Genomic DNA, 12,026 nt, shown 5'->3' with positions numbered 1-12,026 from the left:
GGCTTCTTGGCGCCCCTCCTAGTGTCCCCCACTTCCTCCTCACTGGCATCTGCAGGGATGGAGTGGGCTGACACCCATCATCTCTGAAGCTGGCAGTGGAGCTGGAGCCGTCACAGGGTGGCTAGGAGGGGAGGGGCAAGTGCTCTGGAAACCCTTGGGGTGTAAGGACACCTGGGAGAGGAGAGAGCTTAGAGGTTTGGACTTGGGGTGCTGGCAGCAACTGCCACGGGGGCTGGGTCGGGATGCTTCGTACCTTGAACTTCCCCCGGGGGCTGAAGTGCCGCACTTCCTCCACCACGTACTGCTGGAAGAAGGGGTGTGCCAAGGCTTCTTCTGCTGTGCAGCGGCTCTGGGGCTGCACCACCAGGAAGCGGGAGACCTGGGAGGGGACGAGAGGGGAACCGGAATGTCAAGGCAGGTCCTCTCAGCATGTCAGGAGATGCAGGGCCTCCTCAGACGGGGCGCCTGGCACTGTAGGCCTGGCCTCTCACCAGGTCCTTCACGGTGTCTGAGTAATCATCCCACTCGGGTGAGCCAAACTGGTAGTTGCCACTCATGATCATCCTCAGCATCAGCATCTGCTTCCGGTGCCAGAAGGGCGGGGAGCCGGCCAGCAGCGTGTACATGATAACTCCAGTGCTCCACCTGGATGTGTGAGGGCTTAGGGCCACTTACCCAGCGCCAGGGGCACCGGCCCAGCCCAGCCGGGTGCTCCTTTCCCCCAGCGCACTCACATGTCCACCTCCTTCCCGTAGCCTGGATGGTCGTCATTCATGGAGCACTCAATGATCTCAGGGGCCAGGTAACTGGGGGTCCCACAGACCTCTGCAGGAACAGTCACCATCAAGACAGGTCAGCAGGGCGCTCAGAATAGGAAGTCCAGGCTGGGTGCAGTGACTTCGTGTCTGTAATCCTAGCACTTTGGAAGGCCGAGGCAGGTGGGTGACCTGAGGCCAGGAGTTCGAGACCAGCCTGGCCAACATGGCGATACCCCACCTCTGCTAAAAATATAAAAATTAGCTGGGCGTGGTGGCACGTGCCTGTAGTTTCAGCTACTCAGGAGGCTGTGGCAGTTTCAGCTACTCAGGAAGCTTGAACCCAGGAGGCAGAGGTTGCATTGAGCCGAGATTGCCCCACGTCTCAAAAATAAAAAAAAGAGAAAGTCCAAAGTGACAACGGAGATGAAACAGAAATGGCACTTGGGCTGGGACTCCCCCAGTGTTCACCAGCTTCAGGGCCCAGGGCAGGGTGGGGTACTGTTCACAGGGCTACCAGCTCAGGGCCCATTGCTTCCCTGGTTGCTTCCAGCCATCCTGGTCTGAAACTAGGGCAGTGGGAGCCTGGGAGAGGACTTACCTGGGAAATGCCTAGCCCATGAAATGGTGGGATTTTTATTCTGAGGAACAATTAAGTTAGGGGAGAAACCCAGGTCACCTCTATTCCACGGAGGGTTGATGAGAGCCTGAGGCTAAGATGTGGGCCAAGGTCATGTTACCGGACCTCGGAGCCTCTCTCCGGGCTCCAGCTGGCAAGAAAAGCCAAAGTCTGTGAGCTTGATGTTCATGTTGTCATCCAAGAGGATGTTCTCAGGCTTCAGGTCCCGGTGCACAATGTTGAGTTTGTGCAAGGTGCAGATCACCTCCAGCAGAGCTCGCATGATCTTTCTAGGGTGGGGCACACACTTGTCACTCTTCCCCTGTGCAGGGTCAGGCGACAGGCAGGGAGACACAGCTCACATTTCAGCCACACTGCAAGGGAGCGGCACACATGCCCAGCCCAGACGCGCACGCCCTGCCTCCCCTGACACCCCAGTGCCCGTGGCCCTAGGCCAAGTGCGGGGAGCAGACAGAAGGGCAAAGGGACCCTCACCTGGTTTCCTTCTCACTCAAGGTGACCTTCTCAGTGAGGTAGTCAAAGAGCTCCCCTCTCTTCATTCTGTGGAAACGGTTGGTAATTGGATTGGCCCCAAGACCACGAGCCTCCTTCCCCTGCTCCCAGAGCGCTGCCTTCCACCTGGCACCTCTACAAGCTAAGTGGGCCACTCCCCGTGGAGAACCACAGTCTGGGGAGGAGCTGGGGAAGCGAGGAGAGAAGTGGTTTGGGAAGAACTGGGAGAAAAGCGAAGGAGGCTGGAGAGGTGGCCCACATCCGGGCCTCAGGCTCTCATCAACCGTCCGAGGAATAGAGGTGACCTGGGTTTCTCCCGTAACTTAATTTTTCCCCTGGAATAAAAATCCCACCATTTCATGGGCTAGGCATTTCCCAGGTAAGTCCTCTCCCAGGTTCCCATTGCCCTGGTTTCAGGCCAGGATGGCTGGAAGCAACCAGGGAAGCAATGGGCCCCAAGCTGGTGGCCCTGTGAACAGTACCCCACCCTGGGCCCTGAAGCTGGTGGACAATCGGGGAGTCCCAGCTCAAGCACCATTTCTGTCCCATCTCCACTATATCAGTGTCAGGGTCCTCCCATCTGTGGAAGGGATACCGTGGACTGGAATGTATCGGGGCCTAAATCATGGCTGGAGGCTGAAAGAGGGGACCCTGAACCACTGGCTCAGGACCTCAGATCCAGATGAGAAGGACGTGAGTATCCAGATTTTTTTTTTTTTTTCCCAAGACGGAGTTTTTGCTCTTGTGGCCCAGGCTGGAGTGCAATGGCATGATCTGGGCTCACTGCAACCTCCGCCTCCAAGATTTGAGCAATTGTCCTGCCCCAGCCTCCTGAGTAGCTGGGATTACAGGCGCCCCCCCACCACACCTGGCTACTTTTTGTATTTTTAGTAGAGACAGGGTTTCTCCATGTTTCCAGGCTAGTCTCGAACTCCTGACCTCAGGCAGCCTCCCAAAGTGCTGGGATTACAAGCGAGAGCCACCGCGCCTGGCTGAGTATCCCGATTTCCCCCAGGAAACAGATGGGAAGAATCAGCTGTGCGAGAGTTGCAGTAACAGAGTTTGCCAATTATGGGATTAAGAACTGCAGTTCAATATTCTTACCTCCTGGGGTGATCTAGAAAGATGTCTCTGCTTGAACAATCTGGTTATATGCTGGAGGGCTCCTCAGGGCAGCATTAAAAATAGCTTCCCCCAGCAACTTCTTCAAAGGTTAAAGACATTTGAGCTGCCCCCAAGGGCTGTACAGGACAGTGCCATAGAGCAGAGTTGAGACAGCTGCAGCGGGTGAGTCTAGAGGGGTTGGAGAAAGTCTCCCTCCTGCCCAGGCTGGAGTGCAGTGGCATGATCTCAGCCACCTGCATCCTCTGCTTCCCAAGTTCAAGCCATTCTTGTGCCTCGACCTCCTGAGTAGCTGGGATTACAGATATCTGCCACCATGCTGGACTAATTTTTGTATTTTTTGTAGAGATAGGGTTATGCCATGTTGCCCAGGCTGGTCTCCTATTCCTGGCCCACTGCAGCCTCCCAAAGTACTGGGACTACAGACATGAACCCCACGCCTGGCCCTAATTTTAAAATTTTTTGTATGCCAGGCACGGTGACTCAGGCCTGTAATCCCAGCACTTTGGGAGGCTGAGGTGGGTGGATCACAAGGTCAGGAGATCGAGACCATCCTAGCCAACATGGTGAAACCCCGTCTCTACTAAAAAAAATAAATTTTTTTGTAGAAGTGGGGTCTCACTTTGTTGCTCAGGCTGGTCTCAAACTCCTGGCCTCAAGCAGTCCTCCCACCTCGGCCTCCCAAAGTGCTGAGATTACAGGTGTGAGCCACCGTGCCTGGCCAATAATAAGCCTTGAATCCACATTTCACAGAACACTTTGTGTTGTTGGAATTTGATGCTTAGTGATAAGGGGCTCGTCTTACTAATCATGTTGATGTAGAGGTCGGGGCATGGTGATGGTGGTGACGATGATGATGATGATGATATTGATCTGACCACACCCCAGGTGCAACCTCTGCCACCTGCCTCTCTCCCTGATGCTGCTGGCCTCCCTCTTTCCAGTCCCACCTCATTACAGCCATCCCTGGATAGCCAGTGAGAGCTTTTCAAAAGTAAGTCAGGCCAGGCACAGTGGCTCATGCCTGTAATCCTAACACTTTGGGAGGCCAAGGTGGGTGGATTACTTGAGGTCAGGAGTTCCAGACCAGCCTGCCCAATGTGGTGAAATCCCATCTGTACTAAAAAATTACACACAAAAAAATTTGCTGGGCATGGTGGCAGGCGCCTGTAATCCCAGCTACTTGGGAGGCTGAGGCAGGAGAATTGCTTTAACCCGTGAGATGGAGGTTGCAGTGAGCCAAGATTGCTCCACTGCACTCCAGCCTGGGTGACTGAGGAAAACTCTTAAAAAAAAAAAAAAAAGTACATCAGACCCTGTCACCCTCGCACTCAGTGCCTGCAGGATCTGGTCTTCGGTGCTGACGGACCTTGCATCCTGCCACCCTCTGCTTGAGTCACTTCCTGGACACCCTTTCCTGACCACTCAGTCTAAGAAGCCCCTGTCTCTCACTAACCCCTTGTTCTACTTTATATATGTCTACAGTTGTCCCTCTATCTGCAGGGGATATGTTCCGAAACCCCTAGTGGAGCCTAAAACCATGGGTAGTGCTGAAGCCTATACATACTGTTTTTCCTATATGTACATGCCTAAGATGAAGTTTATAAATTAGGCATAGTAAGAGATTAACAACCAATAATAAAATAGAACAATTATATCAATACACTGTGCCAGGCACGGTGGCTCATGACTGTAATCCCAGCACTTTTGGGAGGCTGAGGTGGGAGGATTGCTTTTTTTTGTTTTCTTGAGATGGAGTTTTGCTCTTGCTGCCCAGGCTGGAATGCACACATATACACACATACACATATATACACACACATATATAGACACAGACACACATATATATACACACACAAATCTATAATAAAAGTTATGTGAATGTGGTCTTTCTGTCATGTTTTGTAGTGTACTGTATGCATCTATTTTGGACCACAGTTGACCACAGGTAACTGAAACTTCAGGAAGTAAAACTGCAGAACTTCTGTACATTTGCATAACTATACCTCAGGGACCCTGTCTGTGTTGTTCATTGCTGAATCCCCCATGCCTAGAATAATAAATACCAGTGACCCACCATCATCATTGTCACTGTAGCTAATAATAACTATTTGTGTGTGTGTGTGACGGAGTCTTACTCTGTCGCCCAGGCTGGAGTGCAGCAGTGCGATATCAGCTCACTGCAACCTCTGCCTCCTGCATTCAAGCGAGTCTCCTGCCTCAGTCTCAAGTAGCTGGGATTACAGGTGTGTGCCACCATGCCCGGCTAATTTTTGTATTTTTAGTAGAGACAGGGTTTCACCATGTTGGCCAGGCTGGTCTCGAACTCCTGACCTTTGGTGTTCTGCCTGCCTCGGCCTCCCACAGTGGGAGGCTGGGATTACAGGCATAAGCCACTGTGCCCGGCCTGTAGCTAATAATTATTAGCATTCACACTATGCCAGTCACTGTGCTGTTATCACTCCCATAATTATTATGAGAAAACGAAGATTTAAAGAAATGATCCAGCCCACAAGTGGTGAGCCCGTTTTCAAACCCAGAAGCCCCACCCCAGGGGCTGATCTGTCTAAACACCTTGATGTATTTGGCATCCTCAGCTTGGGGACTGGCTGTGGTCTCCAGGCAGCCCTGGGGTGGGGGAGGGGACAACAGTCGGAGGTTCTCCCAGGTGTGGTTGGCTCCGGGACTGGGTACTTACAGGTCAAACACCAGGAAGAAGAAAGTGTTGGTCTCATAAGTGTCCTTCAGCTGTACTGAAATGGAAATGGCTAGCTCGTCTCAGGTAGCAGGGGAGCCCAGGCACGGGGGAGGGGCCAAGCCTGCTGTGGGCTGACTTCAGAAGCTGACAGGAATCAGGAGGGTGCTCAAAGGATGCCAACCGGGGTGTGGGCAGGCCCACGGACTTTATTATCATTGTTATTATTTTTAGAGACGGCCTCACCCAGGCTGGAGTGTAATGGTGCAATCATAGCTCACTGCAGCCTCAAACTCCTGGGCTCAAGTGATGCTCCTGCCTGAGCCTCCCAAGTGGCTGGGATTACAGGTGTGCACCACCACGCCTGGCTAATTCAGCCCAGGGACATTAAACTCCCTTGCCCCCACCTGCATCCATCCCTGCCTGGGACCCCTTTTGTCACAGCAGTGAGGGTGCAACTGGGAGCCTTGAGCCTGGGTGGTTCTAGCTGGCTGTACGGTGGGGCCACACTCCCTGGCTTGGGCTGTCAGGGCAGAATCACAGGGGGGCACCCCCGCTGTGTGGCTTGGGGCCATCACTCACTGATGTTGGGGTGCCCTGAGACCTTCCGCAGGATGTCCACCTCCTTCAGCGTGGCTTCTCGCAGCTCCCGCACCTCCTCAGGGCTGAAGCTGCCTCCACCGGTGACGTCGATGACCTTCACAGCATACTCCTGGCTCGTGGGCTTGTGGATGCAGCGCCTGACCACACTGCTAATGCCCCTGGGAGTGCAGAGGACAGATGGCCTCGGGGGGCCCCTCACCCCACCGGAGATTTGAGGCCGCAGCCGAGATGTCCTGCCCTTGTCAATGGATTTACACTTCCCCCAACTTCCTCTGAGCTTTTGGGGATGGTGGATGAATAAATACAGGCACTGACGGTGATTTGCCCAGAGCTGATGCGTAACAAGCCTACTCTCAGGCCATTTGACTCCTAGTTCAGTGCTTTTTTTTTTTTTTTTGAGATAGAATCTTGCTTTGTTGCCCAGGCTGGAGTGAAGTGGTGCGATCTCGCTCACTGCAACCTCCACTTCCCTGGGTTCAAGAAATTATCTATCTCAGCCTTCCAAGTAGCTGAGATTACAGCCATGAGCCACCACACCTGGCCCCCCCCTTTTTTTTTCTTAGATGGTGTCTCACTGTGTCACCGAGGCTGGAGTGCAATGGTGCGATCTTGGCTCACTGTAACCTCCGCCTCCCAGGTTCAAGTGATATTCTCCTGCCTTAGCCTCCTGAGTAGCTGGGATTACAGGTGCCCTCGACTACGCCCGGCTGATATTTTTTTTTTTGTATTTTTAGTAGAGATGGGGTTTCACCATGTTTGTCAGTCTGGTCTCAAACTCCCAACCTTGGGTGATCTGCCTGCCTTGGCCTCCCAAAGTGCTGTGATTACAGGGATGAACCACCGTGTCTGGCTGCTCTGTTTTTTTGAGAGAGAGTCTTGCTCTGTCGCCCAGGCTGGAGTGCAGTGGCACGATCCTGGCTCACTGCAACTCCACCTCCTGAGTTCAAGTGATTCTCCTGTCTCAGCCTCCCGAGTAGCTGGGACTACAGGTGCCCACCATCATACACAGCTAATTTTTGTATTTTTAGTAGAGATGGTGTTTCACCATGTTGTCCAGGCTGGTCTCAAACTCCTGACCTCAGGTGATCTGCCCACCTTGGCCTCCCAAAGTGCTGGGATTACAAGTGTGAGCCACTGTGTCCGGCCCTAGTTCAGTGCTCTTGCTCAACATATAGAAAGAAGCCCTATACTCTTAGCGCTATAATCTTCCCTCTATTCCTGATTCCTGACTCTAGTCAAAGCTGGGTTTAGATGTGCTTGTTAACAACACCTAAGAACTTTGTGTGTGTGTGTGATAGGGTCTCGCTCTGTTGCACAGGCTGAGTGCAATGACATGATCATGGCTCACTGCAGCCTCAACTCCCCAGGGCTCAAGCAGTCCTCCCACCTGTGCCTCTCGAGTAGCTGGTCTAAAGGTGCACATCACCATATCTGGCTAATTTTTGATTTTTTGTAAAGACGAGGTCTCACTATGTTGCCCAGGCTGATCTTGAATTCCTGGATGCAAGCAATCCTCCTGCCTTGGCCTCCCAAAGTGCTGGGATTACAGGCATGAGCCACTGTCCCTGGCTGGGTTTTTTTTTTTTTTTTTTTAAATAGAGATGGTTAGCCAGACATGGTGGCACACACCTGGTCCCAGCTACTAGGGAGGCGGAGGTGGGAGGATCACTTGAGCCTAGGAGGCAGAGACTATAGTCAGCCAAGATCATACCACTGTACTTTAAACATGGACGACAGGGCAAGACCTTGTCTAAAAAAAAAAAAAAAGATATGGGGTTTTGCTATGTTGCCTAGGCTGACCTTGAACTCCTGGCCTCAAGCAATCCTCCCACCTCAGCCTCCAAAAATGCTGGGATTACAGGCGTCAGCCACTGTACCTGCCCCTGGGAACTTTTTGCTGGGAGAGGTTTCTCTCATCTGTCCTGGCTTCAGGAGGGCAGGACCCCAAACCAAGGGTTTCTCCAAGCGGACAGCACTTTGGGGATGCAAGTGGGGCCAGTCCTCGTGGTGGAGCAGAGGTGGCTGTAGCCCGCAGGGCCTGCTGGAGTTTAGGACAGCGCTTCATAGAGAAAGCGTGGGCCTTACCTGCCCAGTATCTCTTTGGGCTCATAATTCTCATAGAAGTCCTGTGCAGAATGAGAGTCTGGCAGTGCCTCGTCCCGGGTCATGCTCAGATGCTCAGTGGGGGGACTCTGGGCGACTCTGAGAGGGGAGCAGAAAGAAGCTGTCAGCCCTCCTGACCCAGGGGGCATTCTCCTTGGGGCCTGGAACTGTTTCTCACTCATCCTTACATCTCCTGGCACCAGACTGGCCTATAGTGAATATTCCAAATAAATGTTTGTGAATTGAGGTCGGGTGCGGTGGCTCACGCCTGTAATCTCAGCACTTTAGGAGGCTGAGGCAGACAGAGCACTTGAGGCCAGGAGTTCGAGACCAGCCTGGCCAACATGATGAAACCCCGTCTCTGCTAGAAATACAAAGATTAGCTGGGCATGGTGGCACATGGTTGTAGTCCCAGCTACTCAGGAGGCTGAGGCAGGAGAATCGCTTGAACCTGGGAGGCGGAGATTGCAGTGAGCCGAGATTGTACCATTGCACTCCAGCCTGGGCGACACAATGAGACTCCAACTCAAACAAACAAACTTCTTTGTAGAGATGGGGTCTCTGTTACCCAGGCTGGAGTGCAGTGGCAGGATCATAGCTCACTGCAGCCTCAACCTCCTGGGCTCAAGTGATCCCCTCACCCTAGCCTCCTGAGTAATTGGGACTAAAGTTGTGCAGCACACACGCAGCTAATATTTAAGTTTTTTTTTTTCCCCAGAGACAGAGTCTTGCTCTATCAATCACCCAGGCTGGAGTGCAGTGGTGTGATCTCGGCTCATTGCAACCTCCGTCTCCCAGGTTCAAGTGACTCTCCTGTGTCAGCCTCCCCAGTAGCTGGAATTACAGGCACCTGCCACCACACCCGGCTAATTTTTTATATTTTTAGTAGAGACAGGGTTTCACCTTGTTGACCAGGCTGGTCTTGAACTCCTGACCGCAGGTGATCTGCCCGCCTCGGTTTCCCAAAGTGTTGGGATTACAGATGTGAGTCACCATGCCCGGCCCTAATATTTAAGATTTTTGTAGAGACAGGGTCTCCCTATGTTGCCCAGGCTGGTCTCAAACTCCTGGCGTCAAGCAGTCTTCCCGCCTCAGCCTCCTAAAAAGCTGGGATTATAGGTGTGAGCCACCACTACACCTGGCCACAATTTCCAGGCTGGAGTGATCTCGGCTCACTGCAACCTCTGCCTCCCGCGTTCAAGCAATTCTCCTGCCTCAGCCTACAGGCACGCACAACCATGCCTGGCTAATTTTTGTATTTTTCGTAGAGACTGGGTTTCACCATGTTGACCAGGCTGGTCTCAAACTCCTGATCTCAAATGATCCGCCCACCTTGGCTTCCCAAAGTGCTGGGATTACAGGCATGAACCACTGCACCCGGCCCATTCTCATGTATTCTGTCCATAACTGGGACTTTATCATAATCACTCCTTCATTCCATCTTCATTCTGCAGATGCTAACACCCACTCTTTGCCAACCACCATGCCGGGTGCTCTAAGGGATGGAGAGCTGGGTGGGTCCGTCATGGTCCCTGCCTCTGGTGTCACTTGTCAGTGTGTGTCACCTAGATGGTCATCTCTAGGATGTCCTAGCCATCTCTGCTCCCCGTGTCCAGTGCAGGTGTCCAGCTGGTGCTATTTTTTGAATGTGAGTCAATGGTTGGGCAGGTACCCTTTGGCTCAGGGTCCTGCCAGCAGAATGCCCCGTGTCCTACCTAACAATGGACAGTGAGCCCTGAGTGGTCCTGCTGCGGTGTGGAGCCAGTACAGAGCCAGGACACTCCGGCTTGGACACAGAGGCACTGAGCTACCCCACCTTGCTTCAGGAACATGGAAGCTCCTACCAGGGAACTCAACTCCTGCTTCAGATGTAGGATTTGGGCCTGGCATGGTGGCTCACACCTGTCATCCCAGCACTTTGGGAGGCTGAGGTGGGCAGATCACTTGAGGTCAGGAGTTCGAGACCAGCCTGGGCTACAAAGAGAAACTCCATCTCAACAAAAAGTAGAAAAATTAGTCAGGCATGATGGCTCTTGGACCTGTGGTCCTAGCTACGTGGGAAGCTGAGGCAGGAGGATCGCTCGAACCCAGGAGGTGGAGGTTGCAGTGAACTGAGATTGCACCACTGCACTCCAGCCTGGGTGAGAGAGTGAGACTCAAAAAAAAAACAAAACAAAATCAGATGCAGGATTTGAGGAATGTGGAGAATCATCTACCAACAGGGAAAAGGGCAGGTAGAAAACAGGCCCAACCTGCCGCTCAGCAGGGCCAAAGCTACCTCCAGTCCCCTTTCCCCCACTGCTTCTGGGCCTAAGGAGGCCTGGCCTCTCAAAGGAGCCAATTTGCTGACCAGCCAAGCAGCAGCTCTGGCTGCCTCCAGGATTGGGCGGGCTGTTCCAGGAATCCTGGTGGCCCCACCACTGGGTGCCTGGTTACCAGAGGAAGGTTTAGAATAACAAGTCCCCTCTCCCAGTGCCAGGCATCTGGGCTGCCTCACACACAGGCCTTCTCTGCCTGCCCTATCAGCAACCCGATGGAGCCCGGGAGTGTCTGTTTCCCATAAAAACAAGCCCATTTGCTGGCAAGTCTGAGTCCTCACAGTGGGCATCTGTGCCTCATTACCTCCCAAAGCTGGGTAGTGCCAGCTCTCTCCTCCTCCCCAAGCCTCCATGAGCAGAAAGTCCATTGGCCCCCTGTGAGATGCCAGCCTAGGCCAGCACAGCCTGCTTGGCCAAGCTGTGTCTGCACTCGCTGTTCTTGAGGGGCTGAGGAACTGCTTATCTTGCCCCATCCCCCAGCTCTGACTGGGGCCAATTTTGTGCCTCTCTACTGCCCCACTCACCCCTCACACCTTTCCCAAGACCCCTGTGGACAGGGTCCCCACATGGGAGTAGGTGGCCCAGGCCTTTTTTTTTTTTAAACAGAATCTCACTCCGTCACCCAGGCTGGAGTGCAGTGGTGAGATCTCAGCTCACTGCAGCCTCCACCTCCCAGGTTCAAGTCATTCTCCTGCCTCAGCCTCCTGCATAGCTGGGACTACAGGCACGAGTCACCATACCCAGCTAATTTTTGTATTTTTAGTAGAGGCGGGGTTTCACCATGTTGGCCAGGCTGGTCTTGAGCTCCTGACTAAGTGACCATCCCGCCTCGCCCTCCCACACCCGGCTGGCTTGGTTCTTTTTGGTATATAACTTCCCTCCCCTGAACTCTGAAAGTCCAAAAACCAGATCGGCCCCAGGGACCTTTTTTCTGTAGGAAAGTCCCCCAGATGGGGGTTTCAGGGGTCAATGCTGCCACTCTCCTGGGTCTGTCTGCCTTCAGAAAGGAGAAATGGATGGAACAGATGTGGGGCTTTCTATCTTCATCCCCAGACCTCTCCGCTCCCTGCCCCTGTCACCTGACCTTTGTCCATCACCGGCCTAGCTACTCACCGTTAAGTCCTTGCAGGCTCTTGAAGGAGCTTGACAAGAATCCCAAAGGCCTCAGGGCCCCTGGGGAGAGGGGACCACCGAGGGCTGAAGCCGTGTCCTGAGCAGACACTTGGAAGATATCGTGCTGCTGTTTTGGGTTTTGCTCTTTGATGACCGGAGGCTGACGTACCAAAAATAAATCACAA

At 53.2% G+C, this 12,026-nt stretch overlaps 1 protein-coding gene across 2 annotated transcripts in view; it reads right to left on the bottom strand.

Annotated features, from left to right (window-relative positions):
- PHKG1 (phosphorylase kinase catalytic subunit gamma 1) overlaps positions 1–12,026 on the bottom strand; it is a 13,148-nt gene extending 1,122 nt beyond the window's left edge. The window contains exons 1-9 of one of the 2 annotated variants that reach the window (XM_012449123.3): positions 11,842–12,026; positions 8,393–8,509; positions 6,287–6,465; positions 5,708–5,762; positions 1,870–1,935; positions 1,501–1,664; positions 735–825; positions 492–645; positions 254–379 (exon numbers count right to left, since the gene is read on the bottom strand). In XM_012449123.3, coding sequence (XP_012304546.1) covers positions 254–379; positions 492–645; positions 735–825; positions 1,501–1,664; positions 1,870–1,935; positions 5,708–5,762; positions 6,287–6,465; positions 8,393–8,475 — 918 coding nt within the window. In that variant the 5' untranslated portion in view covers positions 8,476–8,509; positions 11,842–12,026. The other variant, XM_012449122.3, reaches the window with a different exon arrangement.

The sequence above is a fragment of the Aotus nancymaae genome, unplaced genomic scaffold, assembly GCF_030222135.1.
Source record: "Aotus nancymaae isolate 86718 unplaced genomic scaffold, 86718_ANA_hifiasm-v0.15.2.pri h1tg000012l, whole genome shotgun sequence".
Classification (NCBI taxonomy): Eukaryota; Metazoa; Chordata; class Mammalia; order Primates; family Aotidae; genus Aotus; species Aotus nancymaae.
The sequence above is the reverse complement of the archived record's forward strand: the minus strand, read 5'-3'. Positions and strand labels throughout refer to the sequence as shown.